Here is a 16,193-nt window from a genome sequence, read left to right on the forward strand (position 1 = left end):
ATTCTTGGAGGATGAGATTAGAGGATGTGACAGGCCTGAACATTTAAGTTTCTGCATTTCAGGTAGCACATACAAAAAAAGAGTTTAGAACTGTTTTTTTCAATGTAATGTTATTAAACTGCCAAACATGAAGTGCTGATTGTCTGTCACCATACATCCTAATAGACCAATTCAGTCAGGTTGTCAATTTAAGTCAATAGAGAAAATACATGCTCTTATTTTATTTTTGTTAATCTCCCTACTGCATGCTGTAAAACGTTGGCAGTATGAAAGTGGGAGATTTTACAGACATAATCGGGGCAATGTATTAGTCCCATTGACTTCTATTGAAACAGAGGCAATTTCAAACGGGAGACAGACAAAATAAAGCCATTTTTTCCTTACAAATTCGAGTGTGCCACCTGAATCGGGTTGATTGGCATGTATGAAATCATTGGACTCCACAGGGGCTTGCATACAATTTTTTGAAGACCACTGTAATAGTGGGCGTTTGAAAAAATGTCACTTCAACACGGGAGTTAAATTTGCATTTAAATTAAAATAGTCCAGCTTGAGCCAAATGGAGCCACCGGGTCTTGGAAATTGACTTTTTGTGTCCATTTTGCAGTTTATTACATTAGGGGAAGGATGGGTAGAAAAAAACATAAAGAGGAAAAAATTATATATTTTTTTACAATTAGTATTTTGCTGATTAACTTTGACGCCATATCTCACAACTTGTGCAGAAACGTTATGTACATTAGATGGCATTAAATCACTGTCGCTAGTCTTATAAATGTGGCGGTTGTGTAAATTCTGACATGCAGCTTATTGACGGCAGTTCCGCCAAGCACATAATCTGTGCCATTCTAGTTCATTTGCTATGTTTCGCGAACAATGATGACGTAATTTCCGCCTGCAAGCAACCGCGAAACTTCGCGCATGGCTGCTGGGGTTGTCCAGGATCTGCAGCTGCAAAGATGGCGGAGGGAAGCGGGACAAGAGAGCCCGAAGGCAGCACTGACTTGCTGTTGCTGCACCCTGAGTTGCTGACCGAGCATTTCTTGCGACTTACATTGGAGCAGGTGAGAATACGATGCTACATCCTTCGTCACTCCTTCCTGGTACATCTTCAACAGCACCTGTCAGGCACTTAAGGATCATTTTCACTCAAACCGCACCCCTCCTACCTGCACACCCAAGCATGCACGGCTACACGGTCGACTTTCAGTTTTAATTTTTTCCTACAGTTCGGTTTACAAAAGAACATAGATCAAATAGAGGGTAGAGCTGGGTCTCTTCACGAACGCTTTACTTTTATTGCCCACTGACACAGCTGCAGTGACAAGGACTGACTGCCCCGAACAACTTAACCTGTTGAGATCGGAGCACAGCTGTAGAAAAGGGAGTTGGATTTTAGTGTCCGACACTCACTGTAATTCCATTTAGGTTTTTTTTAATTAGGCATCTGACGCTTGTGATTGCAAGTTATTGCTAATTGGCGTTTTAAGAGCGCACAATTTCTGCTTGCATGTTACAAGTATGTCTTTCTTTTACAAGCATTTAACTTTCAGAGTAGTCCGTAAGTATATCCCTTATGTTTTTTTCTTGCAGCATTTATTTCCTCATTCTGCCATATTTAGCTATCCTATGAGTTCTACCACTTTTCATGTCAATAAAATGTAGGGAATAATGTGTGCAATCAGCATAGATTATTTTAAATAACGACAGCAGTGTTTCATTTCGCCCATACTTAAGCTCTTTCTTCAGGGGCCGAATAATGGATCTGCTGTATGTTTTGCAACTTTGATTCATCTTCCACCTCCGTTCGCAGCACATTGTTGTACATCTATATACCCCAAGGATAGATTGTAATATGTTTTGTATAAGTTTCCAATTTATCGATGCAGTAATGAGACAGACATTTTTATATGTCATGTTTGGACGGAGATATTTTTATGTTTAAAAGATTTAAACATTCGTTGAGCTTTAGATATCCAGACTTCTTAACTGCTACTTGAACCCACCTCGTGCAATGTTGGCTCTCTACATTTACTTTGCTGAAAAACAATTTCAAATACAATTGCAAGAGCAGTTTTTTTATGTTTAAAACAAAAGTACCTCCGGCGATCATAACTATTACATTCAAATTGTACCAGTATTAAATATCGCTAAAAGGCTTAAAAAGTGAAATAGTCAACGATGTGTATTTGCATTATAAAAGCTGTTACTGCTTGAATTTTCTGAAAAAGAATGTTATAATGAGCCACCCTCATGATCCCTCTAGACCTTACAAAATGTCCACATTTTTTTCAGTTGCTTGAAAACAGATTGGACGCATTTTGCCATTTTCCTCTAAAACTACTAAGCACCCCAGTTCATTAACAAGGTCAGGTCTTTCGATCCAAAAGTTCAAAGAAAATGTGCTTAATGGTAAGCCCGCCACGGCCTTTAATTACAACTGCATTTCATTCTGTGTCTCCGACCTGGATATCGGGTAAGCCTTGTGATTTGTGCACATTTCACCTGACTTCATAGATGGATGTCTCTGTAGTACTACACTCCTTTATTTTTCACGTGCACTGAAAGTGTGTGACCTCCAGAGCCTTTAACTCAGTGGTCTCCAAACTTTTTAATGCCGCGCCCCCCAGTTGAAAAGTAAAAATCATTGTTCTCCCCCCCCCCCGAACCTTTCACAAATATTTTATAAAGATGGCAATGTTTAAATCTGTCTAGACGTATTTAAACGTTGCAGTTAAGTACTGTTACCTTTTTAAAAATGCAATAACATGTTTTTGTTTAAAAACAAAACACTGTTATCTGTGTAATGCATCTTTTGTCCAGAGCCTGGCGCCCCCCCGGGATCACTTGAGGCCCCCCAGTTTGAAGATCTCTGCTTTAACTGATCTGTTTCTTTCATCTTGCCTAGGACCTGTGCTAGTGAATAGTTGAATGACAGGTTTTAGCTGGCGTTGCTCCCAATTCTGCATGCAGACCATACAAAGAATCATTTGGACTATAAACTAACTGTGGCGGAGTCCTAATTATATGAGCCTGCCCTTTCAGAGTAGTGAAGATAATCCTTTCTCCAACCTGATTGATTCCACTCAAAGAATAGCCCCACCAGTTGGATTCATTTTCTGTATCTTGCACTGTTATTTCTGGCCTTAGCAGCAGTTGGTAGGCACTTGCATAAGTAATACAATGAGGCAATTGCCCGCTAACCCTCATGACCAGGGTAATAAATGCAATAATAATAATAAAGGTCAGTGCAAGGGGAAAGTAGCCTAGACTTCCACGGAATATAAACAGCCTAATAAAATCTCTCTATACCATAAATGTAAAACAAACAAGATTTATTAATACTCTCAGGCGTTATCTCCATATGAATCTTATGCTAACATATAATTCTAATAACAAATTGTCATACTATTTATAAGCAAAGGTAGGTGCTCCTAAAAGAACAGTGAAAGTGCAGAAGTGCAAGTGAGTGACGGTGATATATACAAGTAGTGCAGAGTGTGGTTGTATAAAATTATCTTCCAGTGGCTCCTACAATCCAGGAGGCCCTGGAGTATCATTAAATTTCTTTTATGTTTTTCACATCCACTCTTTTAGAAATGTGTCAACGTTTCGACCCCGTATGCAGGCAAATCAGGATGGGGTCATCATCAGGACAAGGATGATTGCAATGGAAGCACCTACGGGGGGCATAAATCACCGGAAATGTATCACCGTCGCTCACTTGCACTTCTGCACCGGCACTTGCAGTCATACATAAACTGTAGATGTTTTTGATTTCCAAAAGATTGTCAGGAAATGTTTTGTTTACCATCTTAAACAAAAAATGTAAATTGACCCATCCTTAGGAGAATGTAATTGCGTAACTTTTCTCGGAATTGATCTTTAGTTTGCAATGTTTACAAAATCTTGTGATTTCATTTGTACAGCAGTTGGACAAAGGTTCAGCAAACAATATCTGCATACATAAAGGGATTTTGTGCTTTCCTCACTATGAAAAAGGGACTAGATTCACATGAACTCTATTTGGAGGTGAATGCATGAATGAATAATGTTTTATTCAGTGCTCTGTTGACCTCAGAAGATATCCTAGTAATAGACATACACAAGGCCACAGCCCGCAAGCAGATTACATGTGGTCTGAGTGGAAAAGGAACAAGTAGTACTATATTTATAAAATGGGACCTGATTAGGTTTGCTTTGGAGAGAGAGGGACATGTTGTATTGAAAAGATGCGCATCTTTACCTGGAGCTATGGATAGCAGGAAGTTTCAAGAAATGGCTAATGTAATGCTAGTTGTTCTATGTCTTGAATTCTGAAACTGAAAAAGGGGCTAAGTTCGTGCACATCATAGAAGGTAGTTCTTTTACTGACAGGCAGCCAGTATAGAACTACTAGATGTTTGCGCGTGGTAAAATGAGAAGGAGCTTTGATGCTGTATTCAAATTCATTTGAATCTGCATAAATGAGTATTAGGGCGGGATGAATCCCAGTTTGGAAGTTAATGTGTGGTGCGGAGGACTGATTACGGTTTACAACTTTCCAAAAGAAGAGGAGGAATAATCTTGCTGAATTAAGAAAAAGAAACTGTAAAGATGCCAATTTTGTAACTTGAAGTTTAAAATGTAAGATAAAAATAAAGGTGAATCAAAAAGTTGCATAGCAGCAAAGGGTATTGTAGGAAGGTACCTTCCTTTTGGCACGGTTACCCCCCACTTTTGCCTGCTGTGAGTGTGTTTTGACTGTTTTCACTGGGATCCTGCTAACCGGGACCCCAGTGATTATGCTCTCTCTCTCTAACTTTGGTTGCTTAGGACGTTGCATACCCCACAATTGGCATACTGGTGCCCCATATAAGTCCTTAGTATATGGTACTTCGGTACCCAGGGCATTGGGGCACCAGGGTTTCCGCATGGGCTGCAGCATGTATTGTGCCACCTCTGGAAGCCCTCGCAAAATGTGTCTGCAGGCCTGCCATTGCAGCCTGTGTGAAAAGGTGCGTGCACCCTTTCACTACAGGTCACTGCACCAGGTCACTGTAAGCCACCCCTATGGTAGGCCCTCCAAGCCCAGATGGCAGGGTGCAGGTACCTGTGTACTGTTGCCAGTATTGGTTGTATGATTCCATGCCCTCTCGGGGCTCCTTAGAGGACTCCCCCACATTGCTTCTACCAGTCTTGTGGGGTTTTCTGGGCAACCTGTGCTGCTGCCATCCTTCAGACAGGTTTCTGCCCTTCTGCTGCTTGCCCAGCTCAGGCAAAGGAAATCAGAACAAATGATTTCCTGTGGGGGAGTGAGGAAACACCCCCTTACTTGGAAATAGGTGTTACATGGCTTGGAAAAGGTAACCTCCTAAGCCACTGGTACGCTTTGAAGGGCAGATTTGGTGCCCTCCTGCATAAACTTGTTTGCACCAGTCCAAGGACCCCGGGTCCCTGCTCTGGTGCAAAACTGGACAATGGAACGGTGAGTTACCACTCCCCTGGCCATCACTGTAGGAGGCTGGTCTGGTTTGTAGTGGGTACGTACCTAAGGTACGTACATCTTATACCAGGTCCAGTTATCCCTTATTAGTGAAATGTAGTCAGTGTCTAGAAGCCAGGCAGTCTAGAGATAGCTGTAGGCAGAGCAGCCAAGGCTGAACTAGGAGACATGCAAAGGCTCTTGCAATCACACAAGAAATACAATACTCAGTCTTACCAAAAATAAAGGTAATTTATTTACGTGACACAAGGCCAAAACTATCTTAGAGGCTATACTCCCTTAGGAGGAATTATACACAAAATATACACTAATAACCAAAATCAGGTAAGTAAACAGTCATAGAATAGTGCAAATAGTGAAAATCACCACAGGTTACAAACGGCCTAGGTGGAACACAAACCATATACTAAAATAGTGGAATGCGAATGTCTGTTTCCCACCTAGGCAAGAGTAGTGTGTAGAGGGGTGCTGGGAGTGTAAGAAAACACCAAAGGTAAGTAAGTAAAGTACCCCCCTCAGAGCCCAGGAAAGCAGGAGTAAAGTACAGCAAATTTCCTCAGAACACACTAGAAGTTGCGATAAAGAATTATGCAAAAACCAAGCAAGACTGCAAGACGCCAACAATGTCTTCCTGGACCTGAAGACCTGCGGCTAGAGGAGACCAAGTCCAAGAACAGCTGAAAAGTCCAGGAGGAACAGGAGCCTCTGCTAACCCGGAAGAAGGTGCAAAAGTGGATTCTCCGGTTAGAAGAAAAAGTCAGAAATGCACCAAAAAAGACAACTGCGTGTTCCTGCTTGGTGCAAGAGATGTCCCACGTAGAGTACAAGAATGCAGGCTGGTTTTCGTCCTTGGATTCGGCCAACAAGCCTTTGCTCACGCAAAAGACTCATTTGGTGGGAGAAGGAGCCACCTGGAACCAGGAGGGACCTGTGGGTCTCAACTTGTACTGAGAAGACAGAGGGGGCTCTCAGTACTTTAGAGAGCCCTCAGAAGACCAGGCAGCACCCACAGGAGTAATATATCAACAAAATAAGAAAAACCCACCTTCCAATATGGTTAAAAAAAATACGGAATCCTTAAATGAGAAAAAATTCATCAAGCCAACATCCTACATATGTATATATCTTCATATGTTTTATAACAATTTATTATCCATTTATTAAACAATCAATATATTGTGTATTTCTATGCTAATAGATGTATATAAAATAATACAAATGCACTATAACTCCTGGGCCAGCAATGAAAAAATTCAAAACTAGAGAACCTCACATACATATCATCACAATCATACTATTAAAAACAAACAAGGACAGTACATATACACACAAGAATCAATAAATCCTTCCTAACCCTACACATGTCAAATAAAGTTTATATGTTTACAGGCAATATTACTTAATTTACAGGTCTTCAATTTTTGGGAAACCGGATGTTTATAGTAATTCATTAGTTCCTGTCCTGATGCATATGTACCATAATTCTGATTATTTCTTGATGGAAGCTGATGTTCATAGGTCCGTGGAAAACAAGGAAAATATATAAAAAGGAAGGATTGAACTCTAGTGCACCGCCCTTGTTCTTAATAGGGGTGTTCCGAGGGGCGTTTCGGTGTAAGGTGACTAAGGTCACTCACCTTCCTCAGCAAATTGTAGAATTAGGTATACCTTTCCCAGTAGTAATGATGACAAACTATATATACGTCTTACTATTATATATAAAAATCATAAGGCCCAGGCCTTGAAGGATACATAATTCCTCATCCGTCGTAAAATGGCAGAACCCAGGGACACTCAGGGGTGGTGATGGACAGGGGAGTGGTCACTCGCCTTTCCCTTGTCCAGTTTCGTGCCAGAGCAGGGACTGGGGGGTCCCTAAACCAGTGTACACTGGATTATGCAAGGAGGGCACCATCTGTGCCCTTCAAAGCATTTCTAGAGGCTCTGGGAGAATACCCCTCCCATGCCTGTAGCACCTATTTCCAAAGGGAGAGGGTGTAGCACCCCTCTCCTATAGGAAATTAATTTTTCTGCCTTCCTGGGATTGAGCTGCTCAAGTACCAGGAGGGCAGAAGCCGGTCTGTGAGGTGGCAGCAGCTGGTTTGGCAGTACTGGGGGTCCATGGCGGAGCCCCCAGGGTGCATGAAATTGGCTCCCCAATACCAGAATCATATTGAGGGTACAATTTCTCATTCTTAGACCCCTCACATGGCCATATTCGGGGTACCATTATGGAGCTACATATATGTATTGACATATATGTAGTACACGCTTAAATGGTGTCCCGCACTCACACAGTCTGGGAAATTGGGCCTGGACAACATGGGGGCACCTCTGCTAGTGCAGGGGTGCCCTCACACACCGGTACTATGCACCTAACCTTCAGAGTCTGAAGGCTAGATATATAGGTGACTTATAAGTGACCTTGTGCAGTGAAAAATGGCTGTGAACTAGTGCTTACACTATTTCACTCAGGCTGCAATAGCAGTCCTGAAGAATTGTTTGTATGAGCTGCTTATGGGTGGCAAAAGAAATGCTGCAGCCCATAAGGATCTCCTGGAACCCCAATGGCCTGGGTACCTAGGTACCATATATTAGGGAATTATAAGCGGGATCCAGTATGCCAATCTGGAGTGAAATATGTAGTCACTAAACTATAGTGACAAATTTGAAAACAGAGAGAGCATAAGCACTGGAATTCTGATTAGCAGGACTCCAGTGACATAGCATGTTTTAGTGTGTTGTCAGTATGCTTAACTGACATGTAGGCTAAAAACCATAAGCACTGTGGTCCTGACTAGCCGGATCCCAGTGACACAGTCAAAACCCACTGACAATCAGGCAGAAATTGGAGGTAACATGCCAAGAAAGATTGCACTTTCTTAAAATCACCACCCCAGGGGTGGTACCCAGAGCTCCTCCATGTGGCCACTTGATTCTGCCATCTTGAATCCAAGGTGGGCAGAGACCCCTGGGAGCATCTGAGTGGCTAGGTCAGGCAGGTGATATCACAGCTCCCTCCTGGTAGGTGGTCATCCTGCTAGGTGACAAATCCCTCTTCTTGGGCTATTTAGAGTCTCCCTCTTTGGTTGGTCCTCAAATTCAACATGCAAGATTCCAGCAGGACTCCTCTGCATCATTTACTTCATCTTCTGGCCACTAGGACTGCAACGGGACCCTCCAGGAACCGACAATCTGCAACTACAGCGATGACTCTGCTCTGCAACATTGTTTCTTCGGCTCCTTCCACCAACTGCAACATTTCCCCGGCTGTGCATCCTTTGAGGGCAGTTAATATTGATCCTGCACAAGAAGCAAGAAGGATTCTCCCTTGGAGTGAAGGAGTCACTCCTTTGCATCTGCAGGTACCAACTGCAACAGTGTCCGGCTGTGTGGATCCTCCATCACATGTGGTGGTCTGGAGTGGTCCCCTTGATCCTCTCTACCAGCTGTCCAACTTGGGAGACGGTAAATCCTTGCCTTTCCTTGCAGGACAGTACTCCTGTGCACAGCGACTCTTGCAGCTATCAAGGCTTTTTTGTTCCTCCTCCAAGGGATCTTCAGGCTCTGTGTAGCCTCAGCCCCCAGTATTTCTTCTTTCAATGCACAGTCTTCTGTCTGCTACTCCAGTGATGTGGGACACGTCTCCAGGTGTGCTGTGTGGCCTCACTGCGACTCCTGTGCCTGCTGCCCGTGGGTCGCCTGTGGGGGCTGCCGCCTCTTCTCCCAACTGCTGAGGATCATCTCTGACTCGCCTCCTTGGGTCGAGTCCCCTGGATCTTGCTGGTTCTCTCCAGCCTTGCAAAACCTTCCTCTCTGACTCTTGTATTTGCCAAGGTTTGTTGATGGGTTTCCAGCACCACTGACCGATGACATCACAACTGCCAACGTGGGACATCACTTACATCACTTCTGGAACTCCTCTTCTGCACCTGTGCACTGCCGACCTGGTTCTGCATTCACAGAAGGGTGGGTAGTGGCTCCTGCCACAACCGGACACTCCAACTCGAGCTAGATTTAGTCCCCTTCCTTTGCAGGTCCTCTTCTGTCATGATCCACCTTTGGTTCCGTCCAGTCTTGTCTGGGTCTTGCACAGTCCTTTTCAAAGTCCTCCTTTTGTTTTAGGGGAAACCAGGTACTTGCCTCTTCTCTCCTGGTCGCTGGGGAGCACCCTGATACTTACCTCCTGGGCTTCCTATTTCCTCCAGTTCCCCCTCTTCTGATTCCACTTCCTTAGGTGGGGGCACTGCCTTTCACATTCCACATTTTTAGTATATGGTTTGGCCCTCACTTTTTTTTTTTTTTCTTCTTTTTTACTACAACCAATACCTATGGGTTTCTATGATATTTTCTAACTTCTAATGTGTATATAATAGTGTGTTTACTTACTTCCAGTTGGGGTATTGCCTATTCAGTATTTGTGTTTCTACAATAAAGTACCTTTACTTTTGTAACACTGTGTGGTTCTTTCATGTGTGTAAGTTCTGTGTGACTATAGTCGTATTGCATAAGCTTTGTATGTCTCCTAGATAAGTCTTGGCTGCTCATCCACATCTACCTCTAGAGAACTCTGGCTTCCTAGACCTTGCCTACACTTCACTAAAAGGGGACGCCTGGACCTAGTATAAGGTGATAACACAATAGGTGCTCACCCCACACCAGACTAGCTTTCTACATGTATCTGTAAGAATTTGGACTTATGTTTCCTGACATTTGAGTTTTAAATAATATAAGCCCATCCAGGAGTGAACAGCCAAAACCAGTCTTGAGTGGTTGTTTGTTGTGGAATCAAGCCACTCATGACTCAGCATCTTATGTTAATAGAAAAAATCAAATGAAACGTTCTGGTAAGGCAGGTGAGAAGGCTATCACAAATATTCAAATAAGGTGAAACTCCATGAGGAGCCCGGTGAGACTACACATGGAAGAGATTTGAAATTGGACTGAACAAGTGGAGGCGATTCAGCTTAAGAGTGAGCATAAACAAATGAGCTCAGCCAGTTTCCTAACTGCAACCTCAGAGACATTAAGAGTGTGAGGTAGACAACAGTATTGAAGAGAGTGCAGAGATCATTCAGGATAAGGACTTGGTTAACTCCCTCATTCAGCATTGATCTCGATTGTCCAGAGTTGCTGTCAGCATGGAGTTCATGCTTTGATGGAAGCCTGTGTGAGAATGATCAAGAACCTGTTGAATTCAGTGACAAAGGAAAGTTCAGAATTCACAAAGCTTTCACATATTTTGGAAATGAATAGGAGCAGTGAAATCGGGTGGAAATATACTAGGTTAGATGGCTAATGATTTGGGTTTTTGAGGAGCAGATGGGCTGTGGCTTGTTTTCAGCTGTCAGAGGCAGAATGTGTAGATGAAGAGTTGCATGATAATGGAACTCAAGTAGGAGTAGGCACATGTATGAATAGTGGTAATCTGTGCAGGACCCAAGCTTGGTAGTGAGCACTTACTTGAATGTAGAAAAAGCAGAGCCAGTTATTGACTAAGAGCACTCTTGGCCTATTTTTTGCCGGATTCTCACCAAGTCTGGACAAAACCTACAAATACTTAATGGCGTCACCCTCCAACCTTCCAAAAGGGATTCTCTCTAAGTGGGTTAAGGATGACTTAGTGGCTAATGGTACTCTGAACTGGTCGAAAATCCTACAGTCTTCCCTTACACACAAGGTCACTCCTGTGCTAGCACAAACTAAATTCATGTTAATTCATACAGCATTGTGGACCCCAGCCTGCCTGCACAAATTAAAGCTCTAAAACACCCCCACTTGCTGGAACTACAGCCAGAAAGTTGGAGATTTATTGCACATGCTTTTTTATTGTCCGTCCCTTTCAAGATTTTGGAAAGATATATTTGAGTTCATCAGAATCCTATTCCAGGTTCATCCACTGAAAGAGTTGTTGTGCCTACTTATGGGTCCCCTGGATACTTGCATAACACGGATGAAGATAAATACTTATTAAATCTGTTGTTTACACTGGTATGTAAGCTTGTTAGTAATTAGAAGACTCCAGTAACCTCAGATCGGCTGTAGAGAAGATCTGGGTCTCCTTTATCAAGGGTGCAGCCAGTATATCCATACACACAACTCCCTGGAAAACAAAATCCATATTAGTATGGTCCCTCTCGGATTATTTCTTGGCCAACGCAAGGCTCCCATGAACTGTACCTCAGAAGAGAGTTTAGCAAAATATCTTAAGCTCTCATAACCTCCACCTTTTTTCCTAAGTGATGCAGAGCCTTGAATCTGGTATAATCTTCTAGGTGGCATTACTTTTACTATTACCACTCCTTACTCCAGAATCTGAAATTGTATTCTTTTCTCTTTAATTTGTTGTTGTTTAGTCTTATTCAACTATTAATTTTATCATTTGATTATTCATGTAATTTTGATGATACATTGATGCTGTCCCGGTACTCCGGACAGTACAGTCTGCTCTAACTGTATATGTCAACACGTGTTACAACTTCTTTCGAATTGTACTCACGATAACCTTTCTTATAATTGTTTTTTTTTTTACTTGTTTGTATTTCTTTCTTGCAAAATTCACTGAAGATATTCTGAACGATAAAGATTGTTTTTTATTATGTTTATACGTAGGTTTGTCCTACTGGCGAGTGACCGGTTATGACCTGGTTTCCATAGAAAAAGCATTTTTTTTTTACTTGGCTATATCTTTTGCGCCGTTGGACAATTCTTCATGACTTTTTCCCAGAAAAAGTGTCAAGTTGGGTCTCGTTGTGCATGGAATGTTTTGGGGTGATCTGTGAAGTAAGGGCCAAGAAAAAGGTTGGGGGGGGGGGTGGATCAAAAAAGTGCTTTTCTCATGTTTATTCCCATGGACTCTTTAGACACGCCTGCAGCCTGAATCGCTGTGCAGAATTACACGAGATATGGCAGAAAGGTAGCTTTTGGTCTGTGGATCTCACCTTTTGTTATTTGGTGAAAATCTGTCCAGACTCTCCCCACCACGAAAATTCTTCCAGAATACACCACTCTGAAAACAATACCTTTACCAATGCTTTAGATCTCGCCAGAGGTAAGACATGCGCTGTGCAAAAACACCAGTACATTGCAGTACACATCATACTGTACTTGGCAAACGTTGGACTTGCACTGCCTTCTGCCTGAGTTGTTGACTTATACTCTGTCCTTATTCATTGTTGTCCTTACTGTTTCTCTACCTAGTCCCCAACGCATCAGTGATTAGTTTTCTTTTGGAAATATTCGTGCTGATTGCTTACTGTTTCGTTTTTTGGTTTAAAAAAAATCTAAGAAATATTTCAATAATAAACAATGAGGCAATTTTTCTTTTCTCTAGAAAAGAACATTATAAATGTCCTTTGCTTATACAGAAAAGGGAACCTTTTTCCCTTCAGGGACTGCCACAAGTGCTTTCATGGAAAGGCTCAAGTAGGAAGGTGAAACAGACTTCCAATCTAATGGTGAATAAGATATTTCATGAATGGAAGTACAGAAAGACCCTTCCACATATGAACTGCAGGAAAGAGCAGTTAACAGGCAGCATAATAACTGCTGTTCCAGGCACTTTAAGCTAAGGCTTTTCTTGGAGAGAGAGGACACAAACAAGTTGCCCTAAGTGTACATATGTGTGAGATATAAGACAGCTTGTCTCCACTGTATGTCTGAAATGAACTGAAGTAGAGATAATGCATACAGGGTTTGGAAAGAGACCCAATTATTTAGAAGACTTAAAAATAACTACAGAAAAATAAATCCTAGTGGTTCTGTAATTTAGACACTCCTTGGACATGAGGGTTTGTGAGTTCTTGTGTGTAAGTTTCTGTCGATGTGAGGGTGGAAGAGAACAATTGAGAAAGAGTAGACCTTGTATGTCTTTAGAGTGGAAAAGGTGATCTGTTCTACAGAAATGTTCTTGAACTGTTCAGTCGCTTTAAAATCTAAGAGATTGGCTTAAAAGAAAACGTTACCTTTTGGTAACGATCAGTCTCCTAGATATTTCGTCTACCTCAGATTGCTCACCTTTGAATATCCCAGGCGCATTGACTGGATCTTGAAACCTCTGACCTAGATCTCCAGCTCTGGTAGTGAGTACTGATTCAGTTTCAACACCAGAAACTAAGCCCTGATGATGTCACTGGATCCATACAGTGCCCGCCCTGACATCTTTTCTCATCTGTTTTAATTGTGTCTTGAGGCGGAAATAAGAGTAACTTATCGAACAGTCCAGATACAGTGCAATAAACAAAATTGGTTCAATGGTTCCCAAACTGGGAGCCACGGCTCCCTGGTGCGCCATCAAAACTAGCCAGGGGTGCCGCACACAGTTTTGGAAACCACTTAGCTATTTCCAGTTCGGACACAATAAAACTACAGCCAGAGGTTCCCAAACTGTGTGTAGCGCCCCTGGCTAGTTTTGATGGCGCACAAAGGAGCCGCAGTTCCCAGTTTGGGAACCACTTGGTGAAGAATCTGCAGGTAGAGTATCCACCAGAAAGATAGTTGCTGAAGGTATTGAACATAAGTACGTTTTATTCTGATTGGTACTTCTATCTACTGGTTCTTTACCTTTGGATTCCCAAGCAATACCACATCAAGGAGGTGGGTGTGAAAGAAATTCAAAAGTGAAAATAATCATGTGGATTCCCATTTGCACACCTTATCTGGCATTATGCGTTCTCCTACCTTGCTCCTAAAGTCTAGAATGATCTAACCCGGCACATCAGAGCCGCCGTCTGAGTTCTTAAATTAGACCCGACTCTTCAGCTATCCCTGGCTGTGATTTGGCCCATACAGCTCCTGCTTCAGCTCCAAGATACCCTTCCAGGTGCGTCATACGCTAAACAACATGCCTGAAAAGATCCGAATGTGAAATGTAAATGTACTTCTTCCTTGTGCCTCATTTATGTCTGCTATTGTGTTGAAACACCCAACAAAAGACCCTTTTTAGATCAACTGTTAACTGAGTACATTAAAATACAGAAAAATGTACCCAGCATTCTATCGAGTCTGGTTTGGGAAAATAACACTAATTAAGACACTAGTTTCTGACACTGGTATCTATTTTGAAAATGATTTCTGTTAGTGATTGGAATATATTTTTGTCACCTTTCTTCACTCTGAAATGCACGCTTTGTACCATGTCCTGAGGTTAGTATTCTGTGGTTCAGACTATCAATTTGGCAAAGCTGAACACTATTTTAGAGTTTTACCTTGGACTCCTTGGACCAATTTGTCTACCTGTGAATGTCTTCCCGTCTGGAGTCAAACCACATAAGCCTTGAAAGCCTTTGCAGCATTGACCTACTGTCCTGTCAGCCTGAATAATCAACCTAAAGAGATCTATGATTACCTGTTGCATTAGGCTGATATGAGATTTAAAAATGTAATAAGTCTTTCTGCATGAGAAATAAACCTTACATTCATGCATTCCAGGGTTCAAATAACCAGACGATCTCCTCACAAAGGGTCACTTTCTGTGAATATTTCAGTCCTTTGGCAAGGTGGAAGATTTGCAGGTTTCGAGTTGCACATTAATCCATGGTCCCAGGAAGATTGCCTGAATAGAAGAGCAGACTACTGGAGAGATGCCAGTACGCAAATCTTCACTACCACCACAGTCTTTTGTGAATTCCAGGAAAAACAGAATACATTTTAAATTAAGTTGTGAATTCGATCACTTGAAGACAAAACCCAAAGGGTCAATGTGTGTCTGACCTGTGAACATAGCACACCGTGATTTTGTGGCCTGAAAGTTGTCTTCTAGTTATACAGTGCTTCTCACTGATTACACTTTCCACGTCTCTGTGACCAGTGTCAGCAGCCTCTTCGAAAGTACCTTAGTGCGGAGTATAAAGAGAGAGAGTGTTGCAAACTTGCCAGAAGGATGGAGAATTCTCTGTGTCGATCTAAGGTTGAAACTTCTATATATGCATGCTTCTGCTCTTTTTAAGCCTATCAAGAAACAGAAACCCTTGAGGCGATGGAGTTATTCGTGAATCCTCTATACTGCCCAGTCACTAATCTCTCTTGGTTTATGTGCGTTGCCCCCTTTTTTACTGACAGAAACATGTTACTGATGAGGCCTCTCAGCATTAGAAAAGAGTGTAATTGCTCCACTTTGTTAGAGTTCTCCTACTTCTGCTGCTACCAGTAGTTCCTTTTATTGTGAAAATGTGTGTCACCCTGACAATCGTGATGTATTGAGGTTCCATAAAACTGTCCTAAATCCTTTATACAGTCTGTAGAATTAATTTTGATCCAGTAGTTTTCAAATTCCTTAGTGGGTAGTGAAGAGTTGATCTGAACTGAGTGAAGCTTGTGATGCTAAAGCTGTCTCCCCATGCTCTCTTTTCCTCCTGTGCCGAAGATACCTGGTCACAGTTAGTCACCTCTTCGTGACCCCGTAAAACTGTTGGGAAGTTTTGTCTTCAGCTGGGCATGCACCCCCAACTATCATCAAATTTCCTCAATGAGATTAACTTTAACCATCATGAAAGGGTCCCAGTATAGCCACCTATAGGGCTACTGCCCTCAGACCCCTCCTGGGCCACCAACTCTGTTTAAAGTCTACCATTTTCTCTACAAATGTCTCAGTTGGTATTTTCAAGTATGCAGGCCCCTTTTTGGGCTCATTCTCTTAATTATTTTGAGTTTCATCTGAATTGTCATTATTATTATTCTTTTTTTAAGGCTCCGCTATATCAGGTACCTT

General features: G+C 42.2%; 1 protein-coding gene across 2 annotated transcripts in view; it reads left to right on the plus strand.

Moving 5' to 3' along the window:
* The first annotated feature begins 864 nt into the window (after positions 1-864).
* C8H2orf49 (chromosome 8 C2orf49 homolog) overlaps positions 865-16,193 on the plus strand; it is a 52,561-nt gene continuing 37,232 nt past the window's right edge. The window contains exons 1-2 of one of the 2 annotated variants that reach the window (XM_069204447.1): positions 936-1,064; positions 2,296-2,412. In XM_069204447.1, the coding sequence (XP_069060548.1) occupies positions 2,401-2,412 (12 nt within the window). In that variant the 5' untranslated portion in view covers positions 936-1,064; positions 2,296-2,400. Of the gene's footprint in view, positions 1,065-2,295; positions 2,413-16,193 lie in introns of both variants that reach the window. The other variant, XM_069204448.1, reaches the window with a different exon arrangement.

The sequence above is a fragment of the Pleurodeles waltl genome, chromosome 8 (assembly GCF_031143425.1).
Source record: "Pleurodeles waltl isolate 20211129_DDA chromosome 8, aPleWal1.hap1.20221129, whole genome shotgun sequence".
In the NCBI taxonomy this organism is placed as follows: domain Eukaryota; kingdom Metazoa; phylum Chordata; class Amphibia; order Caudata; family Salamandridae; genus Pleurodeles; species Pleurodeles waltl.